General features: G+C 36.3%; 1 protein-coding gene across 2 annotated transcripts in view; it reads right to left on the reverse strand.

Moving 5' to 3' along the window:
• Positions 1 to 3,403: 3,403 nt before the first annotated feature.
• klhdc4 (kelch domain containing 4) overlaps positions 3,404 to 24,405 on the reverse strand; it is a 97,844-nt gene continuing 76,842 nt past the window's right edge. Inside the window, exons 8-11 of one of the 2 annotated variants that reach the window (XM_059993014.1) lie at positions 18,914 to 18,995; positions 17,065 to 17,688; positions 7,942 to 8,058; positions 3,404 to 3,940 (exon numbers count right to left, since the gene is read on the reverse strand). In XM_059993014.1, coding sequence (XP_059848997.1) covers positions 3,774 to 3,940; positions 7,942 to 8,058; positions 17,065 to 17,688; positions 18,914 to 18,995 — 990 coding nt within the window. In that variant the 3' untranslated portion in view covers positions 3,404 to 3,773. Of the gene's footprint in view, positions 3,944 to 7,941; positions 8,059 to 17,064; positions 17,689 to 18,913; positions 18,996 to 24,405 lie in introns of both variants that reach the window. The other variant, XM_059993013.1, reaches the window with a different exon arrangement.

Raw genomic sequence — 24,405 nt, forward strand, 5'->3', positions numbered from 1 at the left:
TTCCTATTGTGATCATTGTTCCCTAAGGGTTCCTTAACCTTAAGCTCTCATCACCTCTGGATCATTGCACAACACCCAATCCAGCACAGCCGAATCCCGAGTGGGTTCAACAACAAGCTATACTAAAAAGCCATCCCTTAGACATTCTACGAATTCTCTCTCTTGAGGTTTAGTACTGACCTGGTTTTCCCAATCCAATTTCATGTTAAAATTCCCAAAGAATGTCATGACATTGCCCTTCTGACATGCTTTTTCTATTTCCTCCTGTAATTTGTAATCCACATCCTGGCTACTGTTTGGAGGGCTGTATACAAGGTCCTTTTACCCTTGCTATTTCTTAACTCACCCATAGAAACTCTACACCTATATCATTCCTTTCTAACAATTTAATATTATTTCTTATAAACAGGGCTTCGCCACCCCCTCTGCCTGCTAACCTATCTTTCTAATACACCAAATATTCTTGGAAGTTCAGCTCCCAAAGGCTGCTATCCTTTAGCTAAATTTCAGAATTGGGCACAATGCCACACTTGCCAATCTAGCTGAATTTCAAGATCGTCCATTTCATTTCTTATGCTGCAATGTATTCAAATATAACACTATCAGTCCAGTGTTTGTTGCTTTCTGTTTTAACAGCACCACACCTTTATTGGCCTGTAACTCATCCCACTGGCTGTGATTATGCCTCAGATCCTTTGATGACATACCAAATCTCCTCAAATTCCTAATGAAGTATAGTTGCTGTTGTGCTTTCTTCGTAGCTGCATCGACATGTTGGGCCAGGATAGATCCTCAGAGATACTTACACCTTGGAACTGCTCAGTCTTTCCACTTCCGATTCTTCTATGAGGACTGGTGTGTGTTCCCTTGTCTTACCTTTTATCCCCAAACCAGTAGCCCAAGTCTGCTGGGAGAAATCAGTGGATTTGAGAGTGTTGAACTGTTGCAGGATGAAAGAATCAGGAAAAATTAACCTGCTTGGGTATCTTGTAGTGTTTAAGAGTTGGTGACTAGTTGTACATGAGTGCAATCCTTTCCTATCTATGAATACAACATACTATTCTGGCAAGCTTTGATTGCTATAATGAATGGAGTCTAGCATCTCCTGCTCTGTGGGAATGCAGCCAGCACTGTAAATCCAACTGTCACCTTCATCTGACTGGTGTCTGATTACATAGCAACTTTTGTAAATAAGGCATCAGTTATCTGCCTTATGTTTGTATGCAGCCATGTGTGCAATTCTCTACCTTATTTCTGAGACATTCCTGGAGTGCAGAAGCTACTCTGTAGCTGCAGAAGCTGGGCTTATTTAAGGAGGATACATAGACCTAATTATTAGCAGCATGCTGCTCATGATCATAAGTGTACATCCTTCTTTCTCCTCTAGCTTTCATCATATTGCTGCATAAATAAGATTTAGTGAAGTCAGTGGGCAAGTACAAAAATGAAAATATTAGACAACTTGGTATTGATGGTTAAATTTTTTGAGGAAACAAAACTGTCAGCTTTTAAGGCGTCATCAAATTTCTTCTGCTAACACCAGGATTTCTGTAGAGCTTGGGAAATCATGTGTTCTGAATGAAATACAAAAATTACATTCAAACGACTGATGTATTTAAATTACCAAGCCTGCTTCTCTAGATTAAGGCTTGATCACAAATAGTCAAGATGGTTTTTTGTCTGTCGGAGGTCTTACCTCATGAATCTTTTGGAGTTTTTTTCTTAAGAGTTAACTGAGGGGATAGATGAAGGTCAGGCAGTGGATGTTGTCCATATGGACTTTGACAAGATTTACATGATAAGCTGGTCTGAAAGGTTAGATCGCATGCAATTCAACAGAAGCCAGCAAGGTTAGTTAATTTGATGATAAGAGGCAGAGTGTGATGTTTGAAGGTCAATTCTCAAACTGGAGATCTGTGACTGGTAGGGTGTGCCAGGTGGTTAGGGTTGGGATCTGTTATTCATTATTTCAGTGCTGACTTGGATATGAACGTACATGGCATGATTAGCAAGTTTGTAGATAATACCAAAATAGAGGGTCTTGCTGATAGTGAAACAGGTTACAATAAATTGCAAGGAGGTATTGATCAGTTAGGGAGATAGGCTGAGTAAAGGTTAATAAATTACAACTTAGATAAATGTGAGAAGATGCATTTTAGGCAGTCAAACTGGAGAAATACTTATACAGTGAATGTGGTAACTTATACACAGTTCCTGAAAGATCAGCAAGTAGACTGAATGGTGAAGGAGACATCAGGCATGCTGGTCTTTAATCAATCAGGGTATTCAGTTTAGGAAAAGGATATTATGTTGCAGTTATACAATTCATTGGTGAGGCTGCATTTGGGAGTATTGTGTGCAGTTCCAGTCACTCCGTCTTAGGAAAGATATTGTCAAGCCGGAGAGGATGCAGTAGAGATTTAAAAGGATGTTACCTGAACTAGAGGGCCTAAGTTACAGGGAGAGGCTGGCCACACTGGATCATTACTCCCTAGAGCATAGGAGAATGAGCAGTGGCCTCATAGAAGCTTATAAAATCATGAGGGGTATGGAAAAGATGGACAGTAATGGTCTTTTGGTTTTTTCCCCTGGAATAAAGAATTTAAAACTAGAAGGTTCCGATACAAAAGGGGAGAGATTTAGAAGTCCTGAGAGGCAACTTCTTTACACAGAGGGCAGTGAGTAATTGGAATAAGCTGACAGAGGAAGTGTTAAGGCAAATACAACTGCAACATTTAACAGGCATTCAGCCAGGTTCATGAAGTGGAGTGTCTTGGAAGGTTATGGGCCAAATGCAGGCAACTGGGACTAGCAGGGAAGATACTCCATGCACCAGTTGGACTGAAGGACCTGTTTCTGCGCTGTATTATTCTATGAATTCTAATGGCATTTCTTAATTAAACCTTGAAGTTGTCAGGTTTGTATCACATTTCTGACTTATTGTTAACATAGAATTTAAGATTGTTGCAAATCTAATTTTCCTAAAATATTTAAATCCTCACCAACATTTTCTTTTTGCTCTTTTCCATTTTGTTCATTAACTATGTGCTAATAGACATGCTTCAGTTTATACTTTTCAATCTGTGATCATTCTGCTCCATTTGCTTATAAAAGTGATTTAGAGCACAAGATTTTTGTGCTATATTCTTCGATCCTACCGACCATGTATGCTTTTATTTATGCTTGTACAAATGTACCAGTGACCATTTATGCGGAAGTGGCTTTTAGATCACAGAAAAGAAATCTAGAAAGTGTGTTTCAGTCCTAAGGAACAATATACTTTTTTTTTCGTTTATTTCTTTGCTTTTAACTTCTGTAGTGCTAAGTAGTTATTTTGCATTTACTGCATAGTATTGCTTTCAGGCTTGTCAGAAACACACCTGCAAATGAATAAATTCAATCGTGAGGGATAATTTTTATTTTCATTTTATGTCACAGTTGGTGAAGAGGGGTGACATTTCCTTTGGAGTTAAGAACTGATTGAACTATTTATTTAGATGTAAAACATTATAAGCAACATAATCATGGTAAACAATGGATCGTTAAAAATAGTAAAACTAATACCTCTGGTGTAATACAATCGTCTGTAAAAATTACAGTAAAGACAACATATTCAATCTGCTTGAAATTAGCTTTAAAACTTTGTGTAGGAAAATATAAAGCAGTTGCAATTAATTAAACAATAAATTGTGTTTTTGTATTTTCAGGCAACAATTATAGCCTATTAACAAAATTAAATTAACCATGTTTCAGTCCTGATTAACTTTTGACCATCACACATTATCATAAAAAGTCTTTGCCATTGCCTGTGCCACCTTCAAAATCTTTTTCTCTTTGGCATTCTGGCCCATATTATCCTTGGCAAGCTTAATCCAGTAAGTCTCCGTGCGTGACAAATATTCTGAGTAAGATTCCTGTGGCTGCACTGCAGGATGGTCATCTTCTGATAAAGAAAAATAAAAGGTTAATGACTTCTTGTAATCTTAAACACGAAGTTTTTTATATTCTTAAAATGCTCCTGGACATTCCTATTTATATGTTCCAATAGCATTAAGCATTGGTGTACAAAAGCATCCTGAGGAGCTGGTTCATGAAATGCAGAAGCCAGCAATTATAGAGGTATATCATTTATTGATTATAATGCAAAGAACTGTACTGCAAAATAATTAAGAATGTATCTGGCCAGAAAAGTGCCCAATTTAGGTTCTCATACATAAAAAGTACTTTTTTTCATTGCAGCCTAGATTCAACCTTGGGTTGAGAGTTGAGAGTCTTGGGTTGAGAGGATGAACAAGAGACTAAAGAACTTCTTGAAGAGCTGAATGTCCACTGCCCTCCATTGATACTGCTTGATCTGCTGAGTTCTTCCAGCTCTTTGTGTTGCCCTGGAATGATGGGCAAACCTATGAATGACTCAGTAAGACTCACTCACTGGAGTTTAGAGAACTGAAAGGCAATTTCATTCTCACAGAATTATGCCAAGAGGTTGGTTCTTACAGATGGGACATTGCATTTAGTCAGAGGTTGATATTTAGAAGTGAAACTGAGAGAAACATATTGATGGTGAGGATAGAGTTCTTTATCTGTTGATGTTTGAGTATCAATAACTGAGATTGAGAGAACCTTGGATGCAGATGGAAAAATCACAGAATATAGGATTACGGCAAGAAACCAAATATGAGCTAAAAGATCCACTACAATCTGACTGAATTATGCAGCAAACACTATGGCTTCCTCCTGCCATTTGTTCTCTTCCTAACGTTTATTATGTTGTGGACTCATAGGTCACTTGTAAGTGTTAAAGTAAGGATCTTTGTGCTGCTCTGCTTTTAATAACATCATGGCTAATTTTTACCTCTGCAATAATTTCCTGCAGTAATTCCATGAACCCAATTTCAAGGAAATCTGAAAGTCTATATATAACACAGATTGACGTTTAGGGAATCACAGGTTTTGGGCAAAAACTTCTAAGATTCACCTGCCACAATTTGAAGAAATTTCTCAAACTGGCCAAACCCAAAACTTGAGAATGCAGCGTTGCACCTTCCCCTTCTCCCACCCCCCTGCCACACAGAGACTATTTTAGATACTCCATTCAGGGAAAACAAACTCCGCAGCCAACCTATCAAATGCTGTAGAATTTTGTACATAATAGATTACCTCTCATACTGGGATCAAGACTGCTTAACCTCTCCTTACAAATGACTAGAAGTCCACAACAAGAATGTCAAACACACCATCCTAAACAATTAGTCTGGTGAACTCCCCCTATTGAGGGGAAAGGTAGGTAGGTGGTGGGGGGGGGAGAAGAGGGAGAAGGAATGTGAAAAGTTGGGAGATAATAGGTGAAAGAGGTAAAGGATTGAAGGAAAGATATGATAGGTGATGGCAGAAGATCATGAAATAAAGGGGAAGAAGTGGGAAGTGGGAAAATGAGGTAATGAACAGGTCACAAGGGTGGGAGAGGGGGGAGAAGGGAAGAGAAGGGGCAAGAACACTACTTGAATGAGGGAAAACCCAAGTTGTGGTGGGGGGGGTGGAAGAGGAACAGAGGGAAGTAGTAACCAAAAGTTAGAGACACTGATGTTCATGCCATTAGATTGAAGTTTACCAAGACAGAATCTAAGTTGTTGTTAGTCCAACTTGCATTTGATCTTATCGTGCCAGTGGAGGAGGATATGGAAAGATATGTTAGTATGTAATTGAGAAATGGAAATGAAATAGAAGGCCACCGGGAGATCTGTTTAAGTAACTGATTTACTTCCTTCAAAGTCAGCAAAAATTAAATATGATTTGTATATGGAAGATTCATTCTAGAGGATAGTAAAGACAAATTAAAATTATGCGCATGTTGGTGTCTGAAATAAAATACAAAGTCTGGTATTGTTCTGGTTAAGCACTGTGGAGAGGATAATAAAGTAAATTTTCAGCTTAATGTACATTTAGCAGACCTAGAAAAAGATGCAACAGACAAGAGGAAATCTGAAGGTGGTGGAAATCAAAGTAAAACACAAAAAATGCTGGAGGAACTCAGCAGCCCAGGCAGCATCTATGTAAAAGAGTAAACACTCAATGTTTCGAGCCGAGACCTTTAATCGCGACTGATAAAGTTCTGATGAAGGATTTCAGCCTGGAATGTCGACTATTTACTCTTTTCCATAGAAACCAAGTTTCTGCAACATTTTAGATGCAACAGATTAAGCAGGCACAGGGATAGGAAAAGGGGCGCAGAGCAAAAAGAACAAAAAGGCCCATGATAGTTCGGAGGACAGAGAAAATAAATAATAAGGGGATGAATGAAAAGATAAATTAAGAAACAAAACTTGTTCAAAATGTGGTGGGAGTGGAAATAGCAGAATCATTACCAACTTCTATAAATAAGAACAACAGTAAATATGATCCTAACTTAAATGCTTGATTCCAAAACCTCAAGTACATAACTAAAAAATGAAATGTTTCGCTCAGGAAGGTCCTGTGGGCAGGTGATATGGTGATTACTAAAAAAGAGCACAGAAGGTATGAGGCCTTGAAATCTGAAATGGTGTGAGATGTTGGTATTACACTGGAACTGAAGAAAATAGCTCCAAATACAAAAAAAGAGCTACTTTCAGAAAACTTTTTTTTTATGGCTGCATTTTTTTAAGGACATGTGTTTCACTCCAATGCTGATCCAGATTGTTTTTTGACCCTTTTCTGTGACTGCATTAGGCCATGTTCCCAACCAAAATCTAATTTCCGCCAGTCAATCCATCACTCTCTGGCATTTCTGCCACATCCAATTTGAAGCTATTACTAAATACGTTTTCTTTCCTTTGAGCTTTCTGAAAGGATTATAGTTCTACAACACTGGCCAATTCCTTAATCACACTCACTATCCCGCATCCTCAGCTTATTCACTGCAAGCAAAAAACCTGACACACTTCTCTTATTTCTGTCCATTCATTTCATAAACACTCATTTTAGGTGAAATAGCGCCTTAAGGAAATAACCAAGATTTTATCGCTTTATAAATGCTATGCAATCTCTTAAGCATCTCCCAATTTTTTTTTAAATTTTCACTAATGTACATAAGGAACAGGAGTAGGCCACAAAGGTCCCTTGCATTTGCTTCATCATTCAATATTTTAGCACTTGCAATCTAGGCTCAGCTCCATTTCCTTGATAATTCCCCATATCTCTGAACTCTTTATAAAACAAAATTGTGAATATATTGCAGTTTGATGTCAGGGGTGAAGAATTACATAAATTTACACAACACAGAGGAAAAAAATTCTCCTCACATCAGTAACAGAGCAATCCCTTATTCTGAAATTATGTCCTCTGTTCCTGCACAAAGGAAAATATCTAATTTATCAAGCCACCTCAATCTTAATTCGTTCAATAAAATCATCTCTCATTTTTCTACAAATATCAGCTCCAACGGTTTAAGCTTCTCTAACAAGACAAACTATTCATTCTAGCAATCAACCAGGTACATGTTTTCTGAACTGCCACTAACACAAGTATATCATCCTGGCTAAAACAGCACACAGTACTCCAGGTATGATCTTCGTTGTGGTACTGAGTGTTACTATTTTTATACTCCATCTCCAAGTTGATGTTTCTTGTGGAGGCCAAATATCTAGACAAAGATTCCCACAGTGAAAACAAATACCATAGCAGTTTTATTTTATGAAGAGTAACACCCAAGGCCACATCTTTAGAAAATACTGAAAACACTCAGCAGATCAGGAAGCATCAGTGGAAAGAAAAGCAAAGTTAATGTTTCAGGTGAAAGACTTTTTCTGGGAAAGGAGAGAAAACAAGTTTAGTATCAATATTCAACTCCCTTCTTGCATTTTAACCCTATGACGTTAAATAAACCCTATGGAAAACCTTTCAATTCAGCCAATTAAGTAAAGTACACATTAACTATAATGCAGATTTATACAAAATAATTGCCTTCTTCTTCAGTGCTGTCATCATCCTCTTCCTCATCTTCTTCATCTTCCCCTCCTGCAGCTCCTTCACACTCTTCCTCATCCTCTGACTCTTCTTCATCCAGCCATTCTTGAGTCTCTACAGAAGTGTGAAGGTGTAGGAAACAAAAGACATCATTAAAAAAATCCTAGTCAGTAATGAAGTATTTTAGATCAAAGAAGTTTTAGTGCTCTCACAATGAGATGCAGACTGTCTTTATTTGTAACACTGACTTTATTTGTAACAATAGTCGAGACATTATCTTAACTTCTAATTTCTGCATTGCTGAAGGCTGCTTGTCCATTATTTTAATATATTTCTTAAACAAATGCCATTCTTGGACAATGTTATTCCAGGCCACTGGTGGTTTTTAGATATACCCAACAAAATATGGAACTTGCAATCTAAGATCTGACTGAATGTCCCAAAGCACAAGTTCTAAGAACAGACTTAAGTTTGCAAGGAATTTCTTTCAGCAAGAGATAAGATACTACAGTGGATTTGGTTAATTGGGACATATTGGGACCAGAACATTTCGGCCCAATTAAGTGGCTGCCTCAATTAGCTGAACTTTCATGGGAATAGTTAATGTATAAAAAAGACAAACTACTGTTTAAATTAGTAACAAATTAAGTATTTAAATTAAACAGAGAACAAATTAGAACTCTACCAATGCTACAATACTATAAAACTGTATATTAGTTCCTAACAGTTATCAATGAAGGAACTCGTCCAGTGTACGCTGCTGTGTATGGGATGTCCAGGGAAGAGTAGCACCTCTGGTGAATAAGTTTATTGTGTCCCCAAGCAAGTATTTGGATGCGACAGCAGTCACAACCTGGTACACCACTTTGACAGGTGGGATAAACCAGGTGAGGGTAGCCAGCAGGCCTCACACCCAACTGAAATAGGGACATGCCTATTCCAGTTCTGGTAGACAGTGAGATCCAATGGCTAAAAAGGCTGTTCTGAAATACTCCATGGATAGCGAAGAGCATGATAAAGCACAGAAATATTCATGATTATCTACTGCAACTAAGGAAGACCACAGTGCAACAACTTTTCCACTTTAAAAATTCTCCCACACAGGTTTCACTGTCATCGTCGGATATGATAGACAACCAACACACTGTCCTGATCTTTTGATTGACTGTAAATAAAACAAAATTAGCAGACACCTAGAGCAGATAATAGACTGCCTTCATACTATGCTTTCAATGATTGCATCCATCAAATCATTGCAACATTCAAGATGATGCCAAATTCCTCAAGTCCTTTGTAGTTTCTAACTTAATGAAATAGTTGAACTTGTTTGCATAGTAAGAACAATAGGGGTGCCAGGTAAGATAACTGAGTGCTCTTCTTGTGGGATGTGGGAAGGAAGAGAGACCTCCAGTGTCCCTGATGACTTCACCTGCAATAAGTGCATCCAGTTGCAGCTTCTAACACTCTGTGTGAAAGTGTTGGAGCTGCAGCTGAAACTGGATGAACTCTGGATCATTCGGGAGACTGAAGGGGTGATAGGACATTTAAAGATAGTTACATGCAAGGTGTAGAACACAGGAGAATGGGTGACAGTCAGGAAGAGGAAAGAGCTTAAACAGCCAGTGCAGCGAACCCCTGTCAAGGGTTTTAAACTAGAATTGCAGGAGGATGGGAACCAGAGTGCCAGAACAGATAGTGGAGAAGTTGCGGAGACACATTGTTAAAACCTCAAAGTTGGAATCAAAAGATTGAGCATGTTGTGATTAATGTCCTGAGTTGTGGATATTTCAAAGCAAGAAGTATCGCACGAAAGGCAGTTGAACTCGGCATGGATCAATACGTGAAGTTATGATATGAGAGGTGATTGATAAGTTCGTGCCCTAAGGTAGGAGTCAATTATAGAAAACCTAGCACATTTATTTTTCCAACATAGTCCCCCCCACCCCTAGATTTATACACTTAGTCCAGCGGTCGTGGAGCATACGGATCTTGGACCTCCAGAAAGTGTCCACAGCATGGGTGATTGATAAGTTTGCGGCCTAAGGTAGAAGGAGATGAGTTATACAGCTCTCGTTACAAGCACATGCAGCTCAACTCAGACAGCGGACTTTAGCAAGGCATTTGACATGGGAGGTTGGTCAAAAAGGTTCAGTCACTCAGAATTCATCATGAAGTAACAAACTGATTATGCAGGGGCTTTGTGGGAGAAGCCAGAGAGTGGTAGGAGATGATTGCCTCTCTGACTGGTGGCCTGTGACTAGTGGAGTGTTGCAGAGATCAGTGCTGGGTCCATTGTTGTTTGTCATCTATATCTATAATCTGGATGATAATGTGGTTAACTGGATCAGCAAATTTGCAAATGACACCAAGGTTGGGGGTGTAGTGGACAGCGAGGATGACTATCAAAGCTTGCAACAGGATGTGGAGCAGTTGGAAAGATGGGCTATAAAATGGCAGATGGAATTCCATGCAGACAAGTGCAAGGTGTTGCACTCTGGTGGGACCAATCCTGACCAATTGGGATAGGTCTTACACAGTGAATAATAAGGTACTGAGGACTGTGGTAGAACAAAGGTATCTGGGAAGACAGTTCATAATTCATTAAAAGTGGCATCACAGGTAGATAGGGTAGTAAAGACAGCTTTCAGCAGAACGGCTTTCATAAATCAAAGTGCTGAGTACAGGAGATGGGATATTATGTTGAAGTTGTATAAGATGTTGGTGAGGCCTAATTTGGAGAATTTTGTGCAGTTTTGGTTACCTACCTACATGAAAGATGTAAATAATGTTGAAAGAGTACAGAGAAAATTTACAAAGTTATTGCCAGAACCACAGAACCTCAGTTATAAGAGAGGATTGAATAGATTCCTTGGAATGTAGAAGATTGAGGGGTGATTTCATAGAGGTATACAAAATTATGAGGAGTACAGATAGGGTAAATGCAAGCAGACTTTTTCAACTGAGGTTAGGTGGGACTACAACTAGAGGTCATGAGTTAAGGCTAAAAGGTACACACATTAAGGGGAACACGAGGGGAAACTTCTTCACTCAAAGGGTCGTGAACGAGCTGCCAGTGCAAGTGACGAGTGCAATCTTGATTTTAATGTTTCAGAAAAGTTTGAACAGGTACATGCATGGTGGAGGGCTATGGTCCCGATACATGTCGATAAGAGTAAACAATTTAAATGGTTCGGCATAGACTAGATGGGCCAAAGGGCCTGTTTTTTGTGCTGTATTTTTCTATGACTAGTGAAATCAGTTCATTTTCACTCTCGGCCATTTCTGACACCTCCTAGTCTGAATACTTGAAACCACAGTGAACAATTCTAAATTGTCTTATTGCTTATTTCTTGACAACTATCAGTGACAAAAATCACTGTTTTTTAAAGACACACACACAACTGAGGCTATTTGAAAACTGTTTGTTCTAAGCAGTGTAGTATCTAGTGGCCACAGAAGTTCACGTGACTGATACTATTCAGAAACTATTCAGTAAGTCTCCTGACCCAAATAAGCGGCTGCTCCAATTAACTGACGGATTAAATAAGCAGGATCTTTTGTATTTTGTGCATATACTGTAGACTTATAACCACTTTCAGTACCCAGATAATGTTTAATATACTGGGGAAAAGATCGAGTATAACGAATTTTCAGCATCTTCCCCTCTTTAGTGTCCAAAGTATTACTTGGTTATGAAGTAAATAAAAACAGAACTTAAAATTAAATTTAAATCCCTACAAGTATACTATACTCACTCTATAAAACCAAAGCATTATTCCTTGGAATAACATTCTTCCTTTCAGAAATAATATTTATTTAATTATTAAGGCATTATTAATTATTTTCAACACCATCTTTCATGAACAGCAGAGATGGCTGATAATGATGCCTAACAGTGTTGATATTATAAACATCTGAAAACTTAAGCAAGCAGATGGATGGTTGCACTTAGATTTTAAAATTACTGATATTATAAGTTTATTTACTTATTTATATTAGAGACATTCATACTTATTTCAAAAATATCTTCAGTCAGTAAAGAACTTTTGCTTTGAAAATCTGCTTTATATATATGTTGGAAACGCTTAAAGAGTCTTTTTTGGTAGGAGAGTTACCTCCCACATTTTATGAACTTTCTTTAATTCTTAAGAAAGATAAAGATTCTACTGACTGTGCTTCATATAGACCTATTTCTTTATTAAATGTGGATGCTAAAGTTCTCTCAAAAATAATGGCTAATCGGCTAGAGAATGTCCTAGTTAAAATTATCTCTCAAGACCGAACAGGTTTTGTAAAGGTCTGTTATTCTTTCTCTAATGTTTGGAGACTGTTAAATGTTATATATTCATCCTTTTCTAAGACTCCCCAATGTGTTGTCTCTCTTGATGCTGAAAAGGCATTTGACAGAGTTGAATGGAAATACTCATTTAGCGTTTTAGAGAAATTCAGCTTTGGTATTAATTTTAATGTGGATTAGAATGATATATAAAAGCCCTATTGCTACTGTTATTACTAACAATTGCAGATCTCCTTTTTCTCTGCTTTCATGGGGTACAAGACAAGGATGTCTGTTAAGTCCTTTGTTATTTAATTTGGTGCTGGAACCCTTGGCCACTGCACTTCGTGAAGCTAAAGATATTCATGCAATTTTCATAAATGGGACTGTTCATATGATCACTCTATGCTGACAATTTCTTAGTTTATATTTCAAATCCTGAAGAATCCATTCCTAGCTTACTGAAACTATTAAACGATTTTGTAAAGTTTTCAGGATATAAACTAAATCTTCATAAAAGTGAATTATTTCTTCTATATGATTCTGCTTCTATATATGATGACATCCTTTTAGAGTTACAGACTCATTTAAATATTTAGGTATTATTATTACTAAAAATCATAAAGACCTTTATGAAGCTAATTTGGTTCCTTTAGTGGAGTTTATGAAGCAATTATTTTGTACATAGAATCCACTTACACTTTTGTTAGTCGGCTGAATTCATGCAGTTAAAATAATGATTTTACCAGAATTTTTACATGTATTTCAAAATATCCCTATTTTTTTAACTAAGAAGTTTTTCGATTAGGTTGACTATTATTTCATCTTTTGAATGGAATAATAAAAGACCAAGAATTGGTAAATATCATTTACAAGAATTTAAAAAAGATTAAGGTCTTGCTTTGCCTAATTTAAGAATGTATTATTGGGCTGTCAATATACGTTATATGTGTTTTTGGTTATATTGAGCTGATAGAAATGAACAACCACCTTGGGCTGATTTGGAATTGAATACTGTGAAACAGTTTCACTTAACCTCATTATTAGGAGCTTCTTTACCTGTACAACTGGCCAAAATTACTAATTTAAATTCATATCCTGTGATTAAGCAGTCATTATGAATTTGGTTCCATTTTCATAACTTTTTAAATCTTAAAATATTTAAACTTTTTAGTTTGATTTATTGAAATTATTTATTTAAACCTTCATTAAGTGATCTTACTCTTCTTTTTTGGAGGAATAAAGGGGTTTATTCCTTCATGGATCTGTTCCAGGGTGGGCAATTTGTGTCTTTTGAGAAATTAGAAACTAAATACTCTCTCTCATATTCACATTTCCTGTAATATCTCCAGGTCAGACACTTCTTACAAGAATACTTAAGTAATTTTCCATATATACAAGATTCTGACCTGTTAGATATTGTTTTAAAAAAGAATCCTTTAGTGAAGGGTTTTATTGGGAAAGTTTATAATTTATTGTTACAATAGCACAATTACCCTTCACTTAAGATTAAGCAAGATTGGGAGAGAGAGTTTAACATGACCCTGATAACAGAAGACTGGTTGTGGATTTTGAAGATGGTTAACTCTTCTTTGATCTGAGCCAATCACTCTATTTCAATTTAAAATTGTACATTGTTACAATTTAACAAAGGAGTCAGTGTGACAGATGTAAAACCGAGACAGCTACATTGACATATATATCTTGGTCGTGCTCTGTACTGAATCATTTTTGGACGTCTACTTTCTCTACAATTTCTAAAGTTTTAAAAATTAATTTACAACCTAATAAATTGACAGTTTTATTTGGTATAGTCCCTCAATATATTCATGGTATTTCTCCATCAGACCAACATGTAATTGCATCTGTTACATTATTGGCCAGAAGGGCTATTCTGTTGAAATGGAAAGATGTTTCTGCTCCTACTTTGATACAATGGTTTTCTCAGGTGATGTTATGCCTTAGTTTGGAGAAAATCATAAGTCGAACTTACGATCCTCGATTTGATTTTGAGAAAAGGTGGGGTTCTTTTGTCCGCTACTATCATTCGATTTGAGTTAATTAATATGGTTTCCTTCCAATTTTTTTAAGTAGATTTGAGTTGGCAGATTGATTTTTTTCTATGGAAGCTTGCATGGTGTATAGCTCCGGGGGTGTGTTCCCATTGGGTTTTTTTTGTTGTTTTTTTTCAGTTTGTAGGGTTTTTTTTAGTTAGTAGGGGTTCTTTTTTTTTCCGTCTTTTTCTTTCAAAAAATATTCTTAACACTTCATTTTCTCTTATTACTATTAACATATTGCTTAGCTTTATTAATCAGTTATTTGCTAATTTAATTCTTTATTGTATATAATGACATTGACTTAATGTATCTTTTTTGTTAATTTTCAATAATAATTAATAAAAAATTAAAAATGAAATGAAAATCTGATTTATTCAAGATCAACAAATTGAATTTCTAAATTGGGGACTGTGACTTAGCTCATGAAGCTTAAAATATATTTCTATTCAAATATGCTCATTTTCCTTGAAGCATTCAACATTAGCTGCATTTTACAAATCACCCCCAAAAATACTACAGCTTAATTCATCTTAACCTGCAATACATGAGTCCCTTTGAATTGCTGTCTCATGCATAAAAATCATTTAGCTTGCATTTTAGAACAGCCGCACATTGAACTGACAGCCAGATGATTAAACATGTACAATAATGTACCTAAATTTAGTTTTTATTACCCTAAAAATTTGTTACATGGAAGTTTTTAGAATTTAGACATGCCTATAGTTATGCAGTATCTAAATACAAGTTTGTGTGTGTTTCATTTGTGTTTTTGATGGGATGGTGCTCAGTAGATATGTTGCTCTTCAGGTTAATAGTGATAGAGAATGTGGCTCCAGAGTCACATTATTGAGTATACTACACAAACCGCTTTTATCTAGTGTCTAAAAATCTAAAGTAAAACAGATTGTTAACAGAAAATGAATGAAATAAAGTAGAAAATGTTGTGAGTTCTCAGTCAACATCAATGGAGCAAAAAAACAGTTTCAGATTAGTGATGTTTCATTAAAATAAACAATTATTCTTTTGCCCTTGTGATAGTGCCTATGAGACTCTTTTAGAACATACTGGATTTGCGAAGAAGAAAATCAGTCATGAGGTAGCAGCACCTTAAAAGGCAGAAGTGGAAGATAGAATAGTAGACATCCTGAATTTCTTTACAAATGGCTGAGTAACCAGTGTTCTGAACTGTAGCTCACAAATATATTTTAAATTGTTTATTTTCCATTTGTATGAAATGCTTTATAATTTTAGTACTTGCTTCTGTGATTTCCCTACAGTAGCTCCATAAAAATAGCGATAAATCAAAGCATAAACGTGAGATTCTGCAGATGCTGGAAATCTTAAGCAACACACACAAAATGTGGGAGGAACTCAGTAAGTCAGGGAGCGTCAATGGAAGGGAATAAGAAATTGACATTTTCGGCTGACGTCTTTCATTAAGACAGGAAAGGAAGAGGGCAGAAGTCAGAATGCGATGGGGAAGAGGGGATTACAAGCTGGTAAGTGATAGGTGAAACCAGGTGAGGGTGAAGGTGGGTGGAAGGGGAAAGGGGTTGAAGTAAGAAGCTGGAGTTGATAACTGGAAGAGGTAAAGGGCTAAAGAAGGAGGAATCTAATTGGAGGGGACAACAGACCATGGAAGAAAGGGAAGATGGAGAGGATGGAGAGTAATCCTTTTAATGAATCTATGTATTTTTACTGCTTTAAAGCAGTCCTATTCTTTACAAATAATTTGAGCATCAATAGAACTCTATCTGCTGTGAATTCTGTACTAATGGTCCTGAAAAATAATCTGAATATGTGGTCTTATTTGATTTGTTATTATTTATATAACGATAAGGCCATCACTTATTAGCCACCTCCAACTGAAGGGAAAGATAGGGAAAAGAAAGTTGGAGGAATAAGAAGAGAAGTTAGAAATACCAGCCCAGCATCTGTGAAAGTCACAAGCTGAAACACAAGCTGATTATTCCTTCTCCAGAGAAGCTATCTCACCAGCTAAGTACTTGTTGCATTTTCTCTTTCCATTTTTAGATTTTCAGCACCTACAGTTTCTTTTTGGTTGACATTTGATTTGATAGAACATGTTAATGATTCATTTAGACAGAGTAAAAATATGGGAAACTGTTCACATTTCTGGATTGCTGTACATCAAGATTATAGATTTCAAATTTTGGTCAAAAATACAGGGGAGATTAGAGGAAAACCACTTTAAAAAGGGGTATCAGTAGTTATGATCTGGAACTCACTGTTTTCATGATGGTGAGACTATAGAAAGAAACTGCTTGTAGAAAAGTAATTTGCAGGATGACAGAGTAAAAGCAGCGTAACAGGATTGGCAGGACTTCCCTTTTAGAAGCTAGTGAGGTCTGACCGAGGCCAATGGATGTTTTCTGTGATATTACAATTGTAGGGAAGCACAGTAACAATTAATACTGTGAGGGTGGTGTCAGGAGCAGACGACCAGCTCCAGAGACCCATGTTTAATTCTGGGCTTTGCTGCTGTTTGTATTGACCTTCTTTTTCACAACTGTGCAGATCTCCCAGGTGTTCTGGTTTCATCATACAAACCAAAGACGTACTGGTTGGTAGATTAAATGGCTACTATATATTAACCCTTCTGTAGTGGGAAACAGATAGTAGAGAAATAACAGGGAGAATGGGATTGCTTGGAGAGGTGGACTGACTGCCCTCCTGTGCTGCATGGAAACACATAACATTGTGTTTCAAATAATTGTTCAAATGAAAATAATACTTTTGCCTTAAACAAGCTAAGATCAAACTTACTTGGATCAGTTTCTACCAAAACTTTCCATTCATCCATCTTGTGTAGATCAATGGAGTAAAGATCATTTAAAGTAAACTGTCTGTCTCCCACTTCAAACATTCCGCCGTAGATATACAATACACCGTGTTTAATAGCTGCCATGGCACTGGACCGAGGACATGGTTCATTGGACTGACTTGTTTCAGAATCTTTGTCCTCCCCCTCCTCCTCCTCCTCTTCTAGATCATTTTCTGTGACTGGTTTGCTATTAGAATTGTTTATAACCTGCTTTATAGTCATGACAGTGCCATCTTCAGTTACAACTTCCTTCACAATTTCTGTTGAACTCCTGGACTCAGGACTTTCACTTTTCACTTTGACACCTTCTTCTTCTTTTGTTCCACGCCTTCGTTTTCTTTTCTCTCCTTTATGTTCCTTTAAATTCCCAGCAAACCAGCGATTCTTTACCATATCATATAAATAAATGTCATTAAAAAACTCTCCTTGAATGTCCTCTTCTTCCTCTTCATCATGCACACCACCAAAAAGAACAATGCGATTGTTTGGGGCAACAGCCACAGAGGCTCCTGCTCGTGGTGAAGGCTTCACACCTGTTGGATTCAAGCGAACCCAGGTCCATTTGTCTGAAGGAAAAGGGATAAAAACATTGAAGTTTCAAAATCTGCAGAACAATTTCACGTGAAACATTATTGGGTGAGTTATATGGATAATTCTTTTTTTTAAGCCAAAAAAGATATTTCAATGGAACAAAGGTCTTCCATCTGAAAATTCTAATGAAGCAATGCAGAGTTTCAATTGGCATTTGTTTAAATCTCCATTAACCTGCCACTGCCCTTTATCTCTTTAAGATTGGAATATACCGTTTTGGAACAACAGTTCCTAAAATTTACAGGCACTGCTTTTCTTTATCAATATCTCTTAACAGAAAACATGTAGTAATGCCATTATGGTTGTCTTAATTTCCACAAGGGTTGGGATTAAGGTTAGAAGAGCACTGAGAACTTTACATCTCAATATTATACTCTTGAGGAAGCCCAGCAAAAGTGGCAGAAAATATGTATCACCTTGCACCAGTTTTATCAGACACTACGTGTGGATTGCACATAGAATTCAACATTCATCTCAGAGCCCACAGAACTGGAATAAAGACAGTCAGCCTCTATCCTGAGGCTCTGACGAAGGGAGAAAAGTGTTACTGACATGGATTATTCTTTTTCAAAACTTTAATAAACTTCAAGGATTGGTATACAATTAGTAAACATTTAAATAAAAGATAAAACATTTATGTAAACACACTATGGTGAATGAATGTACAAGGTATAAATAATAGCATATATTAGCATAAAAATGGGAAGAGGTGTAGAACAGCTAGCTTGTCAAGCCCTCTCTGCTTCAATAAAATCATGGCTGATATGGCTGTGGACTCAGCTCCACCTACCTGCATTTTCCCCATAACCCTCAAATCCCCTGCTATTAAAAAATCTATCTGTGTCTTAAATATATTTAATGAGGTATCATTATTAAAAAATCATTAGCATTTGAAAAATCAAGCACTGAAAGATTTCATTGGCAAAAATGACTAGAATTGAAAAGCAGAACAAATGACGTGAACTAGGTTCACTGAGTTCCATCTCCAAGATTCAGTAATATTCTGAGATTGCAGTAAATATGTAAGAATATAACAGAAGTACATATTAGCAGAATTAGGAAGAAGATGATGGAAGAAAGTCCAATGAAACATAAACACCGAGGTGGGTGGCTACATGGCTCATTGTTGTGCTTTAAATACTTTGTATTCCTGATCCTAGAATAAGACTACATTGTACATACTAATCCACATGTACATACCTTCTTCACCTTCTTTCCCCTCATTCTTCAGGAGAAACATATCAGTATAAACAATGCCTTTTTCTACATCTTTCTTCACTCGCTACAGGAAGAGAAAATATGAAATAAAAGTCATTTACAAAGTTGAAAAAACTGCAAAAAGCATTTCAATAAAAACTATTGATTTGTGAAGTAACAAAGTAAAAAAAAGGAGGATAAGACTGTTCTACCAGTCAGCTACTAGCTTTAACAAGGATACTTCAAGCTATCTTATTAAACACTTATGCGTGTAATTATGTATACATACTCTAATATAACACAACTTACTGTGAAATCAGCATGGAATTGAATCAAGGTTCCGAGTGGGCTGATTTCTTTTTTTTTAATTTTTTTTGGTAATTTATTTTTTTATTGAAGTTCATCATCAAACATTTCCGTAAGATGTATTTCAGACATTGTACATATATATCATATAATCATATATGTCACAAATCTCCACAAAGTATTTATCTGAGGTATACACTTATAGAAAAGAGTGGAAAGAAAAAGCAAACAAAAGGAAAGAACTATGTACAAGCAGGGAGTGATTTTTTTTTACAACAGATTCATTGATTTGTGAGAATAAAATCAGGCCTATAAGGCATTATGTAGTTAAACCATTTTTCCCAATATGAATCAAATTGTTCCAGCTTATGGTTAACAGATGCTGTTATCTTCTCCATTTTGTAAATGTCCATTGTAAATTCCATCCACGTATTTAAAGTTTGGCTCCCCTGTGATAACCATTTCCTAGTAAGAGTCTTTTTACCAGCCACCAACAGTATATTCATTAAATATTTATCTCTTTTTCAACCATTCTTGAGGTATATATCCAAAATATATGGTCTTACTCTCCAAGGGTATTTCACATTTAAAGATGTCTTGTAGGGCACTGTATATCCCCCTCCAATAGTTTTTGATATGAGGGCAGTCCCAAAAAATATGATAATGATTTGCATTTTGATTTCCACAATTTCTCCAGCAAACAGGGAGGTTACTATCATAATGGGATTTCTGAGAGGGTGTAATAAAATATCTTATCAAGTTTTTCCATCCAAACTCCCTCCATTTCTGTGAACTGGTACACTTCCATTGATATCTCCAGATTGTTGTCCATTCTTCCTCAAATATAATTATCCCTCCTTCCTTCTCCCATTTTGTTTTAATGTATGAAGTCGCATGTGTTTTAAGATTTGACAACCCCTTATACATGCTTGAAATTATTCTACTACCATTATCTGAATTATATGCTTTTCTAAAGAGCTCTATTAAGCATGTATTTGCCTTGGTTACATTTTTAAGCATCTTATTAACATATTGTCGCATCTGTAAATACCGATAAAAATCTTGTTTTTCTAATAAGTGTTTCTCTTTAAGGATTTCAAAACTGAACCATATTCCTTCTTTCATGATGTTGCAAAGAACTGTTATTCCTTTAGCTGTCCAGTCCTTAAATCTAGCATCCAATTTATTTGGTGTAAAATCGAGTCATATGCACACCATTTAAGAATTGTAACATCTCCCTCTAGATTATATTCTTTTATAGTAGTTTTCCATATTTTAAGAGTCAATTTCACCCATGGGTTATCAATAGTATTTATGTACCTTTGCAGGTTGTTATCAGCCAAAATTGCTTGTATGGGGATGGGAAGTACCCGCTCCACAATGTTTTTCCATTGAGCGTCATATGATGGGTTGCACCAACATATCACAGCTCTCAACTGTGCTACAAAATAGTCATCTCTCAGAGAAGGTTGGCCCCATCCCCTCTTTTCCTTTGATAACTGCAAAGTTTTGAGATGAACTCTAGGCCTTTTACCCTGCCAAATATACCTTGATAGCATCTTGTTCCATTCATTGAATTGATTTTGATTAATCTCTCTTGGTAGGGTCTGAAAGAGATATAACAGTCTGGGCAGTATTTTCATTTTAATAGACTCAATCCGTGAACTGAGACTGAAAAAAGGAATCAGGTTCCATTTTGCCACATCTTCCTTAATCTTTTATATAAAGGTTGATAATTACATTCTGATAATTTTGCCAAATCTTTTGGCATAATGATGCCCAAATATTTGAAAGACTCTGTGTGCCATGCCCAGGGGTATCGATTTTCAATTTCTCTTGGTGGGCTATAGTAATATGAAAGTAATTGGGTTTTATCTATGTTGACCTTGTATCCTGATAATTGACCATATTGTTCAAAGGATTGCATCAATTTAGGTAAAGAATATGTTGGTTGCCCTAGATAGATCAAAATGTCATCCGCATAACAAGCCAATTTATGCTCTGTCCCTTTAATAGTAATTCCCCTGATATCTTCATTTTATCCGATGTATTGAGCTAATGGTTCCAGGTATAATGCGAAGAGTAGTGGTGACCATGCACAACTCTGTCTCGTACCCCTTTCTGGGGCAAGACTATTTGATAAATATTCATTGATTTTAATCCTAGCAGTAGGATTGTCATATAGTGTCTGTATAGTTTTAATAATTATCTCGGAAACCAAATCTATGTAAAACTCTGTAAAGAAAATTCCAATTAACCGAATCAAATGCTTTTTCAGTGTCCACGCTTATCATTATTGCTTTGATTTTATTTTTTGTATATGATCCATAATGTGAAGTGTCCTTCATATATTGTCTTGTGTCTGGCGTTGTCGTATAAAACCTGTCTGATCATTACTTATCAGTATGGGTAGAAACTCTTCTAATCGTTTGGCCATGATGGAGGTAAATAACCTATAATCTACATTAAGAATGGATATCGGTCTAAATGACCAGCATTCCATTTTATCCTTGACTTCCTTCAGTATAGCTGAGATTATCGCTTCCTTCCAACTCGGTAGCATTTGTGCCTTTTTTAGAGCCCAGTTCAGTGTGGGGAGTAAAACAGGAATTAACTCATTTTTAAATTCTTTGTACCACTCTGCCGAGTGGGCTGATTTCAAGATGCTAAAGGAGGTAACAGGTAGATTATGATTACTTGTATAAATCACTTATATGCTTCTGCTGACTTCAATTCCTTTCACAACTTCTTGGAAAATAGAAATAAAAAATTCTGCAGACATTGGAAATTTTGAAATAGCAAAATAAACATGAAGATACACAAGTCAGGCGATATTTGCGGAAGCAAAACATGAAACAGGTTGAAGACTTTTCATCAGATCTTTCTCTTTAACCTGAAACATTACATTTTTTTTTATTTTTACAGATGCTGCCTGATCTGTTGAGTATTTACTGCTTTCCTCAAAAAGTGAATTAGCCCACACTTGCAGACAGCAAAGTCAGTCAACATCTAGACAGCAATAGACAGCATTCAAACCCCACAATTATCAATGAACAACCATATCTGCCAAGATAGTTATCAATCTAGTTTAACATTCAAAGACATCGCCATGATGAAGTTTCATAATATCATCATACTGAGGATCAACTCTGACAAGAAACTCAAATGGACCAGTAGAATTAACATAGTGATTATAAAACAAGTCAGTTGCTGGGTGTTCACACTTATCTCCAAACTCCCCAAATCCTTTCTAGCCATTAACTTGGAAGTCTGGATATATTTACCACCTGCCTGGATTGCTGCAACTTTCACAGATCATCACCATCAAGTCCAAGGTAATGTGCTTAATTGGCATGCCATCCACTTCCCTAAGTCTCTCTCCCTCTTTCTCTCCAACATTGCAAAATGTGCTTTGTAATTATTCACCAAGCCTACTCTAATGGCATCTCCCAACCCATGACTTTCAACCAGATGGGGATACTTGGAAGTATGATGGCCTACTGTTACCCTCCAATACAAAAATAATCTTGACATGGAAATATATTGGCTTTCCTTCATTTAGTATGCATTTTTTCAATCAATTTATATCTGGGAACTTTCCACTCAACAATACCTAGGAACAATTTAACCAGAAACACTACCAATTCAAAATAGCAACTCAACATTTTCGCAAAAATAATTAGAGTTGTGCAATGAACACTGGTCTTGTTAGCAAAGCACATATCAAATTATTATAATGTCTAATAAATGGCACATCAACCACTAATAATCCTTGAGTTGCTAAATTCACAAAATAAATTGTGATGTTAATTTCAGACTGCCTTCATTCACTGTATTTTTTGCTGCCACCAACATAAAACATTCTAGAAATGAAATTAACAATGATAAAAAAAAGCACGAAGTTGTCCAATCAACTGGACATTTACTAGAATAGTTGTAAATTCATTACACTTTGAGCTAGAATTTTATATCAAGGAATAATCAGATTCCACAGAATCTGTCCATTTCAATTCCATGTTTTGTCCTTAGGCGCTTATCCCAGCTCACAGTACTGACTGTAATCACAGAATCTTGTATAACTACTGTGCTATTATTATACAAGGATCCTCATGGAAATTCAGTTTTCCATTTAATTGATGGGCTGTTAAAATTCTGTTTTCATTTTAATACATGTTCTTGTGGTAGTCTCAATTAATTTCTCACCAAACAAACATTAAATTTAAAATGCCAGACACATTGCGTTTTTGTGACTAAAATGTGATTTCTCCAACCACTCACTGAATTACTAATGAAAGTAACACTGCTTAGCTATAACAGACAGATTCCCCCCCCCCCCCAATTCTGGCCTATCACAATATCTCAAAAATTACTATCAGGTTCATCGATATAATTTACAGTATAACCCTATTTAATTTAAAAAAATAATTACAGATGAACATGAATATTATTTCTTATCTGAAATGGAAAAGTGCAAATATTATCTCCTCCCCAGTTTAAGTCATTGTTAAAGAGTTCCTGAAAGCCAAGACTGATTTATTCCACTCTGATTTTGTTGGTATGAAGTATTTCATGAGACTATTGTGTAAAGTGCTGATTCGTCCATAGATGCAGTAGAAAGCATGTGATACAACAATTTATGCTGGGATGCTGTGTGCTCCCAACACAAGATCTTAAAGTTCTCACTACCCGAAACGCTACATCTTTACTTTGAGTTAACATAGGCCAAGGAAAGCCCGGAGTCAGCAGGAAGATTTAAAAGGAAGTTTTCAGAATATTCTTCTTTTTTTTCTTCAGTCTACCTGGTATTCTTTTCCTTTGACAGAACTCAGAATAGTGTACTTCTTTCTGGAATGTGTTTGGGGCATGCAAGCACTTTTACCTGGCCTATTAATGCAACTTGAGCCTTAATGCTGGGGAAATTGGCCTGAGAGGGGATACCGACATTCCAGTGATTTTGAGATGATTCTACAAAGATGGTTATAATCTTCTAGTAGCTAGAAGTTATGCAACAGGACATTGTCAATATGAATATAATAAACATGTGCAGCAATGGGGAAATAAGAGACTAAAATTAAGAGTCAGAGCAGGGTTAACATGTAATTGAAACATGGAAGAGGACAATTTCAGAGAAGGGTGATATGAATAGATGCCACAATTAAGTCATCAAAGGCCTGAGAAATAGCAGGGAA

Source organism: Hypanus sabinus, chromosome 17, assembly GCF_030144855.1.
Source record: "Hypanus sabinus isolate sHypSab1 chromosome 17, sHypSab1.hap1, whole genome shotgun sequence".
In the NCBI taxonomy this organism is placed as follows: domain Eukaryota; kingdom Metazoa; phylum Chordata; class Chondrichthyes; order Myliobatiformes; family Dasyatidae; genus Hypanus; species Hypanus sabinus.